Source organism: Nesoenas mayeri (genome assembly GCF_963082525.1).
Source record: "Nesoenas mayeri genome assembly, chromosome: 6".
Taxonomy (NCBI): Eukaryota; Metazoa; Chordata; class Aves; order Columbiformes; family Columbidae; genus Nesoenas; species Nesoenas mayeri.
The window spans coordinates 31,677,383-31,691,408 of record NC_137545.1 but is presented as its reverse complement, the minus strand read 5'-3'; the positions used below and the strand labels follow the sequence as shown (position 1 = coordinate 31,691,408).

The following is a 14,026-nucleotide window of genomic DNA, read 5'->3' as shown; positions in this document are numbered from 1 at the left end:
TAAGGCACTTTGCTGAGAAGCCATTTGGAATCAATGCTCTTTGCAAGATACAAAGGTATTTATGGTATAAAACAATACTGCTGGCAGAGGGCTTGTTTGGAGACATAACTAAACCCTACTCTCATCAGAGCAGAATGCATAGTATGGCTTTTATTCTGATCAAAACCACATCCTCCCGTTTCTTGCTGGAGTGGGTTGAAAATGGAATTATTTGTGAATGAAGCTAACGGAAAATGATGGGGAGTGCTATTTACAGGGCTGATGGGGAGGGAGGGTTTCGTGTCTAACCACGCTCATGCAGTCTCCTAGGATGATGGTGATAGTTCAGTGCGCTGGGACACCAAGCCAAAAAAATAACACTAGAGGTGCACCCTTGCAGTGCTGAACTGCCTGGATATAGTTTACATAATTCTGTACAAAGACTTTTTAAAATTTTCATTTTCATTCCCTTTAATGTATTTAATACTTATAAAAAAATCTACTCTATTGAAACAGATTATTTTTGAAAAGCACATCCATAAAACTGCTTCACGCAGAGCCCCTTAGACAGCACTAAGGCTTTGTGCTTTACTGTTATGACATCATGTTTAGAAATTTACTTTCTTCCGCCAGCGTGGTTAGCATGGAGCTCATGTCGCCTATTGCCATATTGCTTATTCCCGCCGGTATGGTGGGCAGTGTCAGAGAGTTTCGTGGAGTCGTCAGGCGAGAGGAGTTCTGGGAGAGGTTCTGCAGGATGCTGGGGCTCAAGGTTCCCGACATCAGGCTCGAATGGTCCCCATCATCCATGATGGCATCAAAATCTATCTGGGGAGGCTCAAGACCTTGTGAGTCCACTGTGCTGGACACCTGGTTCACGCCTGGGGAGGGCAGAGCAGCTGGCTTGCTATTCAGCGCGCACTGCTGCTGTCTGACCTGGCAGTCCCCGTGATTATCAAAGCTGCTGTTCTGTTCGTACATGTGGATTTGACCGTAATAGTACATCAAATTATTTTCCCTTGTGCCATCTGCACACTGCTGGGTTGGTGCTGGCAACATGTCACTGGTTCTTTTATGCATGGCCTCTGCCGTCTCCTGGCCTGGGCTGATGGTGTTTGTGGGGTGGGGAGTTCTCATGTAGCCCAGCTGCTGGATGGTGCGGAGGCCCCGGGATCTGTTGGCTGGGCTTGGCTCGGGTGGAGGTCGAGGCTGGACCATGCCGGGTGGATATGCCTGTGTGGCTGAGGCCATCATGCTCTGTTGAGGCTCAAAGCTGGGCTGGTTGGAGGTCATGATGGGCTGATGAAAGGCCTCCTGAGCCATGGGGTAATTCAGGTGGGTTGGCTGAGATGAATAGTTCTGCTGACTTGGTTCGTGCATGACCTGGCCCAGCATTGTGCTCTCACTGTTGCTGCCAACCATTAAAGAAGGGTCGGTCGCCATGTCCATTTGCTGAGGGTGAAGGTGGGGTCCAGACTTTGCTGCCATGCTGCTGCAGGAAGGTGAGATCTGATTTGGGTTGCCACTGATTGCACTGGGGCTCAGCATCTGATGAGGTTGATTATACCCTGTGTGCAAGCCCAGATCGGAGTTCACACCAGGGCCTAGGCTCACCGGCTGCTGCCGCAGCTGCATACAGTTTAGCCTCTGCCCGTCCATGCCCATGTTTCTTTGTGCAAAGCTCTGTTGTGTTATGTTCATATTGTTCTCTGGCAGCTGCATCTGCTGCTGGTTGTAGTTCTGGTACTGACCAAAGTTCTGCTTCTGCTGGACCACTGCTAAGTTCTCTTGTGAAAACTGCTGCTTTGACTGATTGGACATGATATCAACTGTACCCGAACTGACCTCATTCCACTGAACAGGCATGTTATTTTTATTCATATCTGAGGAAGTGTCAAAGCTCATGGGACATTCTGCCATCATGGGTCCCAAGTGGCTCATGTTTGCCTCAGCCACTGCCATCCTGCGCTGGCTAGGTAAGGTTGGAGGCTGCAGCTTCCCGCTTCCCTGGAAGCTCTGCATCTCATTGCCATACCCCATGGAAGTGCTCTCAGCTGCTGTCCCGTTGCTCTGGGATTTGATGTACTGCACCACATCATCTGGCAGCATAATGTCATCATCTCCAATGGGCGCCTCTGTGTCCCCAGCCATGGCTTCCATGGCAATGTTTTCACTGATGCTCAGTGGCCGGGGTGAGTAGGTATGCCGGGGGAGGCTTCCATCTGAGCGCCCATAGCCCTGGGGCCCAAAATTCCTCCTGTCTGTGGGGTGCAGAGGATGGAAGGGGTTCATGCTGTTGGTGCTGTTGAAGCGGTGAACTCGTGGGAGGGCCTGGGGGTCTCCAGCAGGTCTTCTCACCGGGTCACTTGCCCGCCTTGTGCAGTTGCCTGGTACCTCGTGGGGAAACGCTGCAGCTGACGGGTAGCCATAGGTGTTACCATCACTGCATCTCCTGGGGCCTGGTGGGAGACGAATGGAGGGCAAGGTGGGGTCTGGTCCATCCATTAGTGAGATCCTGTTCTTCAGGGTCATCCTCTCCATGTTGGGCAGGGGAGTCGGAGGAGGGCCCCCTGTGGCAGCGGCATACTTGGCTTTCAGCCTGTAGTGCTGAGCTGGTGTGAGGTTCAGCAGACCTGGCATCCCGCTGCACTGGCTTGCCTCGCTTGACCGGCGGGAGGCATCCGTTGAAATTGGGTCGTAGGAGTCGGCAGAGCTCGTGTTGTTGGGACGGTGCCCAAGCTGTGAAGCCTCACTGGAACGGCGGCTGGAGAAGTATGGGGAGATCCCTGATGATCTGCGGCTGACGGTGTAGGCGGAGCTGATGGTGCTTGTTGTACTATCACGGCGCTCATTGAGTTGGTTCAGCATCGTAACCTCATTGACAGACAGCTCCATTATTCTGGGATTAGGCAGTGTAACAGAAGAACCACCACTATTTTCTAGAATAGAGCCTGAAAGAAAGGTTGCAGGGAAGGAAAAGGTTTAGTTAGCTGAGAAATTTCACTTGGTAATGTTCTTCATGCCAGAATACAGATACGCAAACCCAGCCCCAAATATTTTACAAGGAATGATAGTAAATTTCTTTTGCTACCAGTGAATTCCAAGCTTCATCTCCAGCTGTGTGTCCATGCACAAAGAGCAAGAAGGCTGAAGAGAGAAGACAAGTCCCTGCTGCAGAGTCTTTGCAATGTGTACTCTGCTGATGCTCAGCTGCTGAGGAAGTGCCTCCATATGGGCTTCTCTTAGTAGGAAAAAAGGAGGACTGGCGTGAACAGTGCTATAGGGACAGCATGTAGCTACAACCGCAGCTGCTCACTGGGACAGATGCACAGCAGTCAGGGATAGGAGACTGAGAGTCCAAAAGCTGACACTCAAAGGCTCCTCCCAGAGTAAACTAGGAAGCTCCAATACACCAAACCCTGAGGTTTAGTATAAGCCAGGCCCTAAGCCTTGCGACTTCTTGGTGAGGTTAGGGGAGCACCGAAGGGATCATAAAGATGCCTCCATCAGGAATCCCCAGCCAGTGGGAAGCTAGCATATGAAGTTGTAGGCAATAGTCAGGAGCCCTCAAAGCGACAAAAAGCCTGTCAGTGCAAGCTCAGCAATGGGGGGTCTTGTCTGGATGGTTGCTGTGCTCCAGCCATCTCCCAGGAAGCACATTAGCCCTTAGGTAACTGTTACTGGTAGAACAGACCCAAGCAATCTTGTGGATGCTACTGGGACAGTGAGGACAGCTCAGAAACAAGGACATCAACATCTCTGCCTTCCTTCATAGCTCTGGAGCACTGAGCATCTGGGTTTCTGTTGCACATCACCAGACGTCTGTGTTTGCACCCAAGCTCTCCATTTTACCTGGCATCCCTATCCAGCAAGGGCTGACTCAGAGGGAATAAGAAATGATCCTCCGCCAGGGCAGACTCTTGGTTTTGGAACCATAGTCAAACTCTTTAGGGTTCCTATAGGATATGGCCCAGGCCCAGGGCTTACCTTTTCCTGAGATGGGAGGCAGCTTGGTGTTTCTGGCTTGTGGAGCTGGGTTCACCCATGAGCAGGAGTCCTTAACTGTCTTGAGTTTCTCTTTCTTGAGCTGTTCAAGTCGTTGCATTGTCGTCATGTGTTTCCTTAGCTGCAGGCTGACTGTTGAATTACCAGATGAGACTGTTGAGTCCACAACAGGAGTGTTGTCATCCAACGCTGTCAGATCTCCCAGACTTCCCCCGCTGTGCATGTTCATTTCTACTCCACTGTCATTGTTGTTGGTGCTGCCAAGTGGTGATGGCTCACTGCTGCATGACGACTGGCCACCAGGACTGGACTGACACATCTTGAGGGAGGAAAAGAAGAGGAGTTGGATCGATGGAAACATGGATGGAAAGAAACAAAGAACCCAACATCCCCAGCAGCTTTCACCTATCCCAGGCCCTCTCTTGTTATTCTTGCCTGCTGCAGGATCTCAGCTCTACCAGAGGGCAGGGGCACCTTCCCCAGGGAAGGAGTGCTGGGCAGCACCCCACATATGGAAAAACTATGGTGAGTTCAACTGGAGGATGGAGAGAAATGAACTGCTCTTCTTCCGGATGCTTCTTGAAAAAAAGCAGCACATTACATCATTGTGCAAGGTATACTGCAGCAAGCACTGGCTTATCTAACATAGGATCAAGGCCTAAGTATTGCAGACATAAGGTTTTTCTGTCTTTAAAATACCCTAAGGTATAATTAAGCTAGCTGACAAACTTCCCAGCCAGATAAAAACTTGGTTTACTGTTTGCAAACTCCCACTTGCAGTTAAGCACCGTAAATATTTATTTTATTTACATTAAGAATTGCATTTCTCATTGAACAGTTTATTTGCAGCAGACACTAAAAAGTCTGAACTTGCCCTGAGGTGGCTGTGGCTGCTACCAGACAGGATGCTTGGCTTCTCAGCTCAGCTCCAGCAAGAAATGGGAGGGTTGAAAAGGCAACAACGTACTTTGCCCCAGGGAAAGGTGGAAGTGCAGGGTGATTTGGTGTTTTCCTTTTTTCCTTAGTAGCCCTCATGGGCAGAGCTGACTGGCTCTGTTGGCCTCATAGCCTCTCAATTGGGTTGCAATCCCAGGGTTTAATGGCAAGTTGTGATGCTGGAAGAAAGGCATCAAGGGAATCCTTGGGCACTGAGTCCTCCCCCTTTCTGCAGTCAAGGAAATATCCCCAGTCCCTCCCCACCACTCCACACGTCTCACCCCACAGAGGTTAGCTGGAGACAGGAGGTCTGCAGGAGACCATGCTTTATAGAGCTATTTTAATACAAAGGATTTATTTGCTCACCTTAGTACCGACTGTCCTTAGGAAGTAAGGAAGGGTAAGTGGGAATAAAGAACAGGTTGTTAGGACAAAGACAGCATTAACAGAAAGGACCATGTTAGTAAAAGGAGCGAGAAGGGCGTGTAGAATACAACACAAATTGCCAGCATCACCCCCTCTCCTGTACCCCACCTTCCCCGCCATGCCTCTTTGGGGGCCCAGATAAAAACCCCTAGGAGAGACTTCCTGCTAGTGTCTGTGAGTTTTGGGTTTAGGCCCAAAGCTGGGTCAAAACAAGGGGCCTTGGAGTGATGGAAACAAGTGAAGATCTCACCTTTCCCACCACCCTGATCTAAACCAGGAAACAGGAGTTGGACATAGGTCTGCCAGGTCAGATGCTGTGCATTAGGTGTGCACAAGTCAAGTACACGCAGTGCTGGATGGGGAGAACAGAGAGGAACATCCAACCCATGGCTCTGACGCCAGCAAGACGGCTTGGTTGCTACCCTGGGAGCACAGAGCCCTAGCAAAACAAGCACACACCTTCGGGAGACATGGGGTGGAGAGCTGTGATTGTGTCCGTGTTTTCACAGAAAAAAACCACCAACAACAAAACACACAGAGGAAGAGTATTGGAGAGAGGTCATTCTGTCCAGTGGTTCTCACACTCAGTTTTTGTAACTCAATACAGAGCCTCATTGCAGTAAAACTGTTCCTTTAGTCAATTAGAGACACTTTGGATGTGAAAATACTCAGTTCCTTCCTAACTGAAACATGCTGCTCATCAGTAATTTGTCCAGCAACACATCACTTAACCTTTTTTTAGAAAATCTTTGTAGCTCCAGGGCACGTTGTTTCATAGGAATAACAATCTTTTAGCCTGGATTCAAATCAAGAAAATATATACTTTGGAGCTCTAAGTCCTTTCAGCTCTAGCAAGAATTTTGGGGACTATGGGAACACTCTCCTTTGCAGGTGAAGGTCTTCTGTGTGCAGCCCATGCCCTGCCCCACTCTGAGCTGGTACAGCAGATCAGAACTTTGGGTAAGAAGGAGAAGAGAAACATCAAAAGGTAAAAGTGACGCATGTGTTGCAACGCTCCATCTCGTCTGCCAGCAGTGGTGTGCTGAGGAGCAGATGGGCTCCCTGGGTGAGGTGGAAGAGGCTTGAGTGAGTTTGGACTCATCATCATACACACCTTGTTAGCATCATTGATCAAACTACCATCTACTGTAGAGCTACTGTAATGGCCAGAAGGATGATAAATGGTCTTTGCTTCGGCTGGTGGCCACTCATGGGGCTGTAAAGCATGATCATGGTTGACTGCAAACATGTACTCTGTGGGCCATGGCATTGCTCCCATGTTTATTCCTGTGGCATCTGGGAGCTGTGTGTTGAACTTGTGTACTCCTGAGCAACCTGCTCTAGCCAGCCTTGCTTGAGGAGGGAGGTTCGACTAGACGATCTCAACAAGTCCCTGCCAATCCCAACAAATCTGTGCTTCTGCATATTGTACACAGGACCAGGGAACTGAACCTGCTTTAAGATACCCAACAAAAATAAACCAGTTACTTTTATCCCCATTGGCTTCATCAGACAGCAGTCAGAGTTGTGCCAGCAAAACTGCTGTGCAGGCCTGGAAAGAAAAACAGTGAAGAGTGCAGGGAAAAGAAGGAAAGGGACTGCTTAAGCCAGGACTTCTGCTTCAAGAAGCATTCATCAATCTGTGCTCTATGGTCATTGCTCAATTGTTTAAATTGAGGTGAGGTAGGTAAAGCTCATTTGACCACAAGACTCAGGGTTTTACCCACTTTCACAGCACGTAGAGGACAAGCTCAACACTGGACATCACGTGGCCCCCATGACTATGAGGCTGGGAATTTGTGATGCTAGGTAGGAAAGTGCAAAAGGTACTGGCCTGTGCCCTGACCTGCAGTTTCATCTCTGGGCTTGGACTTTAGGGAGTTGCCAGTTGAAGGGCAACTGCCTGGAGAGGTAAATGGCATGCAAATGCTTCACACCCCCACTGTGTCAGAGAAATTAGGGGCCACATCACTTCTACCAAGAGCAACTGCTCTTACCACAGAATTCTCCGTTTTTATTGTTTTGACTTGTAAGCAATCCTCCATGCTCCTTGTGGTGCTGTTGGCCTCGGGGCTCTCATCTGAAACCTTGCTGCTCTGCTTGGCGCTTGCCTCATTGTCCCCATTTTCCTTGAGCGGAGGTGGTCTGGGGTGAATATCGTTGCGCTGCTTCTTCGTGACGTGGGCATCAGGCCCGTGCACGGTCTTGACGTGTTTCCTGAGGGAACTGGGGTCTGTGTACCGCTTCGTGCAGCCAGGGATTTTACAGACGTAGGGTTTCTGTCAATACAAGCAAATCTTGGGTTATATTTAGAACAAATCCAAATATTCCAGGTGCAGTGTATGAGCCAAGAAAATACAATGAGCACAGCATCTGGCAGCAGCAAAATGTGAAGCATCTGTTCCACAGGATTCTGTAAGACTGTGATCTCTAGGATGTGATATATGGGCTGCTGCTGATCCACACAGAGCTGGCCTATCATTCGATGTTGGCTAAACTCCTTGTTTTCAGTTTCTGGATTAAAAGACAGCTAAGAATTCATTAAATACTTTCCTAATACTACTTTCCCATGTATGTATTTGCTTGGGTGGCCACAGGAATGTCTCCTGATTACAGTTAGAGAGGGAGGTGATGTAGGGGACTGGCCATAACACATTTTCCCTGCTAAGGTGGAAGTCTACACTGAGGAAATGTCTGAGACCTTCTGGCTGATGGAATTCCAGTGAAACCAAGCTGACTGGATTCACCCTACCCAATCTATCACACTACTCCAGCACCTGTCACCTTGAAATCTGTTATTGTGCAAAACAAACCACAGGCATGCAATGTTTTTTTCAGAAGATAGCACTCCAGTCCCGAATTCATGAATCATTGATTGCCACAGGAAAACAAGACTGAAGCCATGCTTCTGAAAACAGAAGTCAGCAAATAGATACTTTTCTTCTTTAAATATTTTTTTTTTTAATAGAACTTCCAATTCCAAAGTGTATTAGTGCTGCAGTTGTTTGAGCTGGTGCTGCTGTGCTGGAAGCTCTGAATTCATCACAAGTTCCGCTTTCAGTCTCACAGCTACTCTAAGTATTCTTCTGCCAATGCACTAGGATAGATCCATGAAAAAAAAACCAGATAGATGTTGTTTGAATGCTACCCAAAATGACCATTCCTATTATTTTTTGTAACTGTTTTGTAATTTCGTCCAGAAGCTTAAGTGAAAAAATACAAAGGACTACATATTCTTTGCAGAAATCCAGCATCATCATAGGAAAAACACTGAAAGCCTGTTTTTCATTCAAAAGCATGCTTCCTGACTGATCTTGGCACATCACTTGAACAAACTAAATCCTCATAACACTCTCCTGAGGTAAATATTTAGTGTATTTTAAAGCTGGGTAAACCAAAATGCAAAATGTAAAATAGCTGGTTTATGAATCTCATGCAACCTTTTGGACAAGGCATAATAGAAATATTATTGCTGTTATTAAAAACTAAAGAACAGAACGCCCACCACACATGCTAAAACCCCTCCATTAAACTGTTCAAAGATTTTTTTATAAAGATCCTTTAGGCCCAATAGGTCTGATTTTTCAGACTCTAGTAATTAGAATAACACAATTGCTGTTGCTTGGACAACAGACAGTCCACCTGACAGGGTACAACCATCCTGTTCATCAGGCCATACCTCCTGCATCTGAACTGAGCACAGCTGCTGTTTTGTTGGCATAACTCATTCAACAATTTAGATATCTCAGATGCATCCCTCCTGCTCCCATGCACATACAGCATGATACTCCTTAGGGTAGGCAAACTGGAGAGCTCTCCATGCACTCAGCAGAACTGATTTTCTGCAGTTTACCCTTGTATCACTTGAATTAGAGAAAATGTCTCTCTGAGCCTTTGGCTGGCCATGAATTCATGCCAGACTTTTGTGTATGCCCTGGAGAATGGTGACAGGATGAAAGCCCTTTTCTCAGGAGTAACTTTGAAGGTATCCCCTGAAAGGATTCAAATTGTCACTGAAAGTTTAAAATTAAATAGTGCACGTGACATTTCAACAATCAAAGAAAAGCCAGTGTGGCTTGAACTTTAGCATGTTTGGACCAAATACCCACGTCCTGTCACACAATGACAGAGACAAATACAGGGAACCTGGAATTTCCTCCTTAGAGGGGACGTGGGTGACTAACTCTGAAACTGTGGTGCATTCCAAGTAAACACTGCAAGCAGAGGAAAATATTTAGTGGGTAGCTAGGAACCACAATAGAGTTACCAAGGGGTAATGGGAAATATTCACAGCCACAAACTCCTGCTTTGCATCCATGTGGTTTTGTGAACCAAGATCTCTGTGCAGTTTGTTCACTCACTGGTCGTGGCCACAGCTGGCTGCAGGACCCTCATCTGGGCTTGCTGCCCAATGCAATGAGCTTTGCCGTGAGGGATGTCATCTGTTGCAAAGGATCATGTCATAGGTTCCTCAAAAAGAGGATGTCAAATATGTGGCCCATTATATGCAGCATACGGATCTCCCACAACTCTCAGGACTTGCCCGTGTTGCATCAAGGAGGGTTGAACAGCAGTTCAAGAGTGAGCATGATCACAAAATGTAAGATCATACAGTGCCATGTAGTTCCTATGGTAAGGCTCAGCTGGCCTGGTACAGATCTTCCACTAGTGGCTAGTCTGTTTCTGCACCAGAGAAGGCTTTGACATCTTCCAGGAGAAGCAACAGCAGAGAATAAAATCCCTATCTGTTATCTTAGTCTTTATTTTGTGTTGTTTGGTACAGTTTGTGCCAAGTGTCAGCACATTAGATCAGAGTCCACCATAGAAAAGGAGGTAGATACTACTCCCCAACAGCCCCACCTTCTTGCACGATGGGAACCCAAAGAAGCAGCCTTTCAAGTGTGTCCAAGCTCTGCTCAGATGATTTGAGGAGTCATCACAGATCCAGGGCAGGTCCTGATCTGGATCACTTGGGAAAATGAACCCGGCAAATAAATGACATTTAATAATATAGCCAAAGCTAAAATTCCACATGTAGGAACATGGGACACCAGCTGGCCCAACAGCAGGGAAACTCTGGCCTGCCTAGGAAGGATCCTGGAAAAGCTCTAGGGATCCAAGCTCAAGTGATGAATGGGCAAGAAGTAGCTCACATACTGCTTCAGTGTGCACAAACTGGGCAGAGTGAGTCTGTATCCAGCAATGAAAGTTGTACCAGCAGCCTTGATCCAGCCACATCAGAATCCTTCAGGATGGAAGAAAGATGCAGAATTGATTTAAGGACAGGAAAATTGCTGCAGTGATGTGAATCTTCAGTGGCTTGACTGGCTTATTTAGCTTACAAGAAAAAAGATGGAGAGTGAAAACATTGTAGTTTTATGAGGTGGAAATAGCAACAATGGTGGATCCAGCACTGGAGGAAGGCACAGAAAGCATCCAGGGCTGGAAAACAAGAAATTTCTAATACCTGAAATGTGAGGTTAAACCATGACTGCCTGCCTTTCAGACGAAGAAGCTTTAGAAGAGAGCAAATGATGTTTTAGTCAAACACCAGTTACTGGGAATGCAGGTTGCTGAGCAGATGAGAGTTTGCATGTATTGTTGGTCCCTCCTAGCCTCAGGGTTAGTGTAGCCTTAAACCACCCCCAAACTACCCAGTGCCATTGCAGATATGGATTAATTTTAACCTGTGTCCTCCTGGGGAAGTGCCTTGCTGGTGAAGGACAATCCTGATATTTGGATTTACACCCAAACCAATTCAAATAATACTGGGATCCAGGTCATTCATTGGGTCCATCTCAGCATCACACAGCACAGAAGGGCATCCTAGACTTTGAGTCCTTATTTTTATTCCAACAGAATCTCTGAAACCTACAGAGCTTTGGTTATCACTAACTGATATTATGCCAGAGAGAGAAATACTCCCAACAAGCCCTTTGTAGACATAGCATCACTTTAAAAAGCTGTCATCCACAGCAATCGTGTTCCATTCTCAATAGTATATATTTAACTGTTGCAAATTAGGCTACAGGCTGAATTCTTCATGGCTGCAAACACTATTAGAACTTTGCAGTGTTGTTTTTCTTCCCTGTCAGCTAATTAGTGGTAATATAAATTTCAATCGTCGGCCGCGGTTGATTGCAACAGACCATCACATGCGTTACAATAAAGGCAATTTCCTCTGGTCCCCAACTACTAATAGTGGGTCTTAATTAGCCAAGGTTAACAAAGCATTGCATTGTGCTCTATCATCGTACATCAAACGATGGAGGGAGTATTATTTCCAGAGAGTCAGGAACCAGAGTAGCTGCTCTACTACTGCAAGTCTGTTCCACACTAATATTAAACACCACATGCACAACTGTACAATCCTATTTGTGCTATTAAAAATTATATATTTGGAAAATGCTTGCTTTAATTTCCAAAGCCGATTAAAAAGTTTGCATACTTTAACATCTGTTTATGATTTCAAACATAGCTTTCATAAATATAAAGCTAATGTGGTCTGGCTCTCCAGCAAAATAAATCCCATTAAAAATAAGACAAACCTCTCATTACAGTAGGTTTCTTTTTACATGCATCCAGAGTGTAAAGTGTATGTTTATTGTCAGCAAAATTAAAAATAAAAAGCCCTCCATTGAACTGCGGTGAGCCCAGGTTTACCTCATTGGAATGCGTCCTGTTCTGGTGCTTGGCTCTGTCCGAGGCATTGGAAAATGCTTTATTGCAGCCTTCATGTTCACAAACATAGGGTTTTTCTCCAGTGTGGGACCTCAGGTGTGTCTTTAAGTTCTCCAGGCGGGAATAGGCTTTGGAGCAACCCTCAAACTAAAATAAAAATGAAAGAGGAGTGATTAATTAACCAGAAAAATTTGATCTCCCCCCTGCCTAAACTCTTCTCATCTGTTTCTCATTCTTTCTTTTTTTTTTTTTTTCTTCCCCTTAAAGGGCTTGTGTTTTAGGGAACAACATCCACTTTGTTGGGAGAATTCGCTTCCCTAGGCAGACTGAGAGTTTCAGCAGTGACTCATATTTAAGGTGCTGTTCCTTGTTGGGTACCCACCTGACATTTCAACAAGAGACTCTTTTTACCAGTGGGGCTGAACACCCTTCCACTCCTCCCAGGGCTCTCTTGGCCCCTCCTGCCACCCCTCTGCAGCTAACTCACTCAGAAATGGAGGCCCTCTCCTTCCCACCCAGAGAACTGATGGCTTCTTGACAGTTTGACCAGCCCTGCAACTTCACTAGCATCAACACTGGAAAGACCAGATCGTTTCCCTAACACACAAGCAGTAATCTAGCAAGCTTTGAAGTTTCCCAAATTACAGCTTGGGTCTACTCTCAGAGGATGCTGTGGTCAGGCCGTCTGACATTAGCAGTTTAAAAAACAAGACTCTCAATCTTGAAGACAGATGGATTTTTGGATGACAAAACAGGCCAGGAACCTTCCTCCTGGAAGGAAATCAGCTGCCCACACAACGAGAGGGAGCAGCTCAGGAGACATAGTGAGGCTTTGGGTGATGGAAGTCCTGCCACCCTCCACTCTGGCTGGGCTGGAGGCTTCTCCCTGCACCTGCCCTGTTTGCAGAATGGGAGGATTTCACCTCAAACCAAGGAGGGCGTCTCAAAAGCTCTTTGACGGAACAAGTGGGAACTTACAAACACTGGAAGAGGTTTTAAGAAATGCAAGGCTGCCTTCCAAATTCTAGCTAAATGTTGCACTTGCTGTTCTGCTGGGAGTGTTGAAAAATATACACTGCACTTCCTATGCAAACACTTTGAAACATACTTTAAATTTCTAGAAGCTGTCCCTCTTGATGCAATGCATGCAAGCTGTAAGGTCATGCATTTTTAGTCAGATCACTCAAACATGTCTACAAGTTTGATCCAGATGTGACAAGACTTCACACTGCTATATTTGAGTTTTGGCCAGTGAAGAAACTGGCATGAGAGCAGGACAGGTCATGCCACAGCTCAGTGTCTGATTTCCCTGTTGGCAGTTGAGTTGTCCTAGATATCCAGAGGTCTGGCCCTTTTGAGCAGTGGCCAAAAGCAGCTACATGCAATAGCAATGGTCCCTGTCTCCTTATGCTTCACAGGCACGGGACTTGCACTGCTAAGGCGTGAGGCAAACATGCAGTCCATGAAACTCATGAAGCACGTAGGCACAGGTTTATCCCTCATAACTTTGTTATGCTGGAAGAGAAGTAGGGTTACTGAAGCTTCCTTTTAAGGTCTAGGATGCGGATGGTGGACATAATGCAAACTTGCTCTGCCCTCTTGAGATACCCAGATTTCTTCAAGGACAGTAGGAGCATCCTGCAAGATCTGATTCCTTCCACAGCTGGTTGGGGTGGGATTAATCCAGTTTCCCTTCCCCAGATGACTTTCATTAGTCCATTTGGCCCATAGAGGAAGGCGCAACTTTGAGGTAGCACAGTATATCCCTTTCTTCTCCTGTCCTGTGCAAATAGTCCTTTAAAACTCAAGTCACTTATGGTTATTGAAATACATAATTCCATTTGCTGGAAAACAAAGGGAACTCAGCACAAGGCAACTCATGTGTCCATTCTGGTTTTGCTGGATACTGACACAAAAATGCAGTCATGAAGAGGCCACATTTTCAAATAAGAACTTCTCAGCAAAGCAGCCTTTGCATGTTCAAAGCAGTTGTTCCCTC

At 46.5% G+C, this 14,026-nt stretch overlaps 1 protein-coding gene across 2 annotated transcripts in view; it reads right to left on the bottom strand.

The window, feature by feature from the left end:
* Nucleotides 1–573: 573 nt before the first annotated feature.
* GLI2 (GLI family zinc finger 2) overlaps nt 574–14,026 on the bottom strand; it is a gene marked incomplete at both ends in the record, with an annotated part of 142,767 nt that continues 129,314 nt past the window's right edge. For both annotated transcript variants that reach the window (XM_080346356.1, XM_080346357.1), the window contains 4 exons: nt 574–2,930; nt 3,967–4,303; nt 7,344–7,625; nt 12,010–12,174. In XM_080346356.1, coding sequence (XP_080202482.1) covers nt 574–2,930; nt 3,967–4,303; nt 7,344–7,625; nt 12,010–12,174 — 3,141 coding nt within the window. The remainder of the gene's footprint in view (nt 2,931–3,966; nt 4,304–7,343; nt 7,626–12,009; nt 12,175–14,026) is intronic.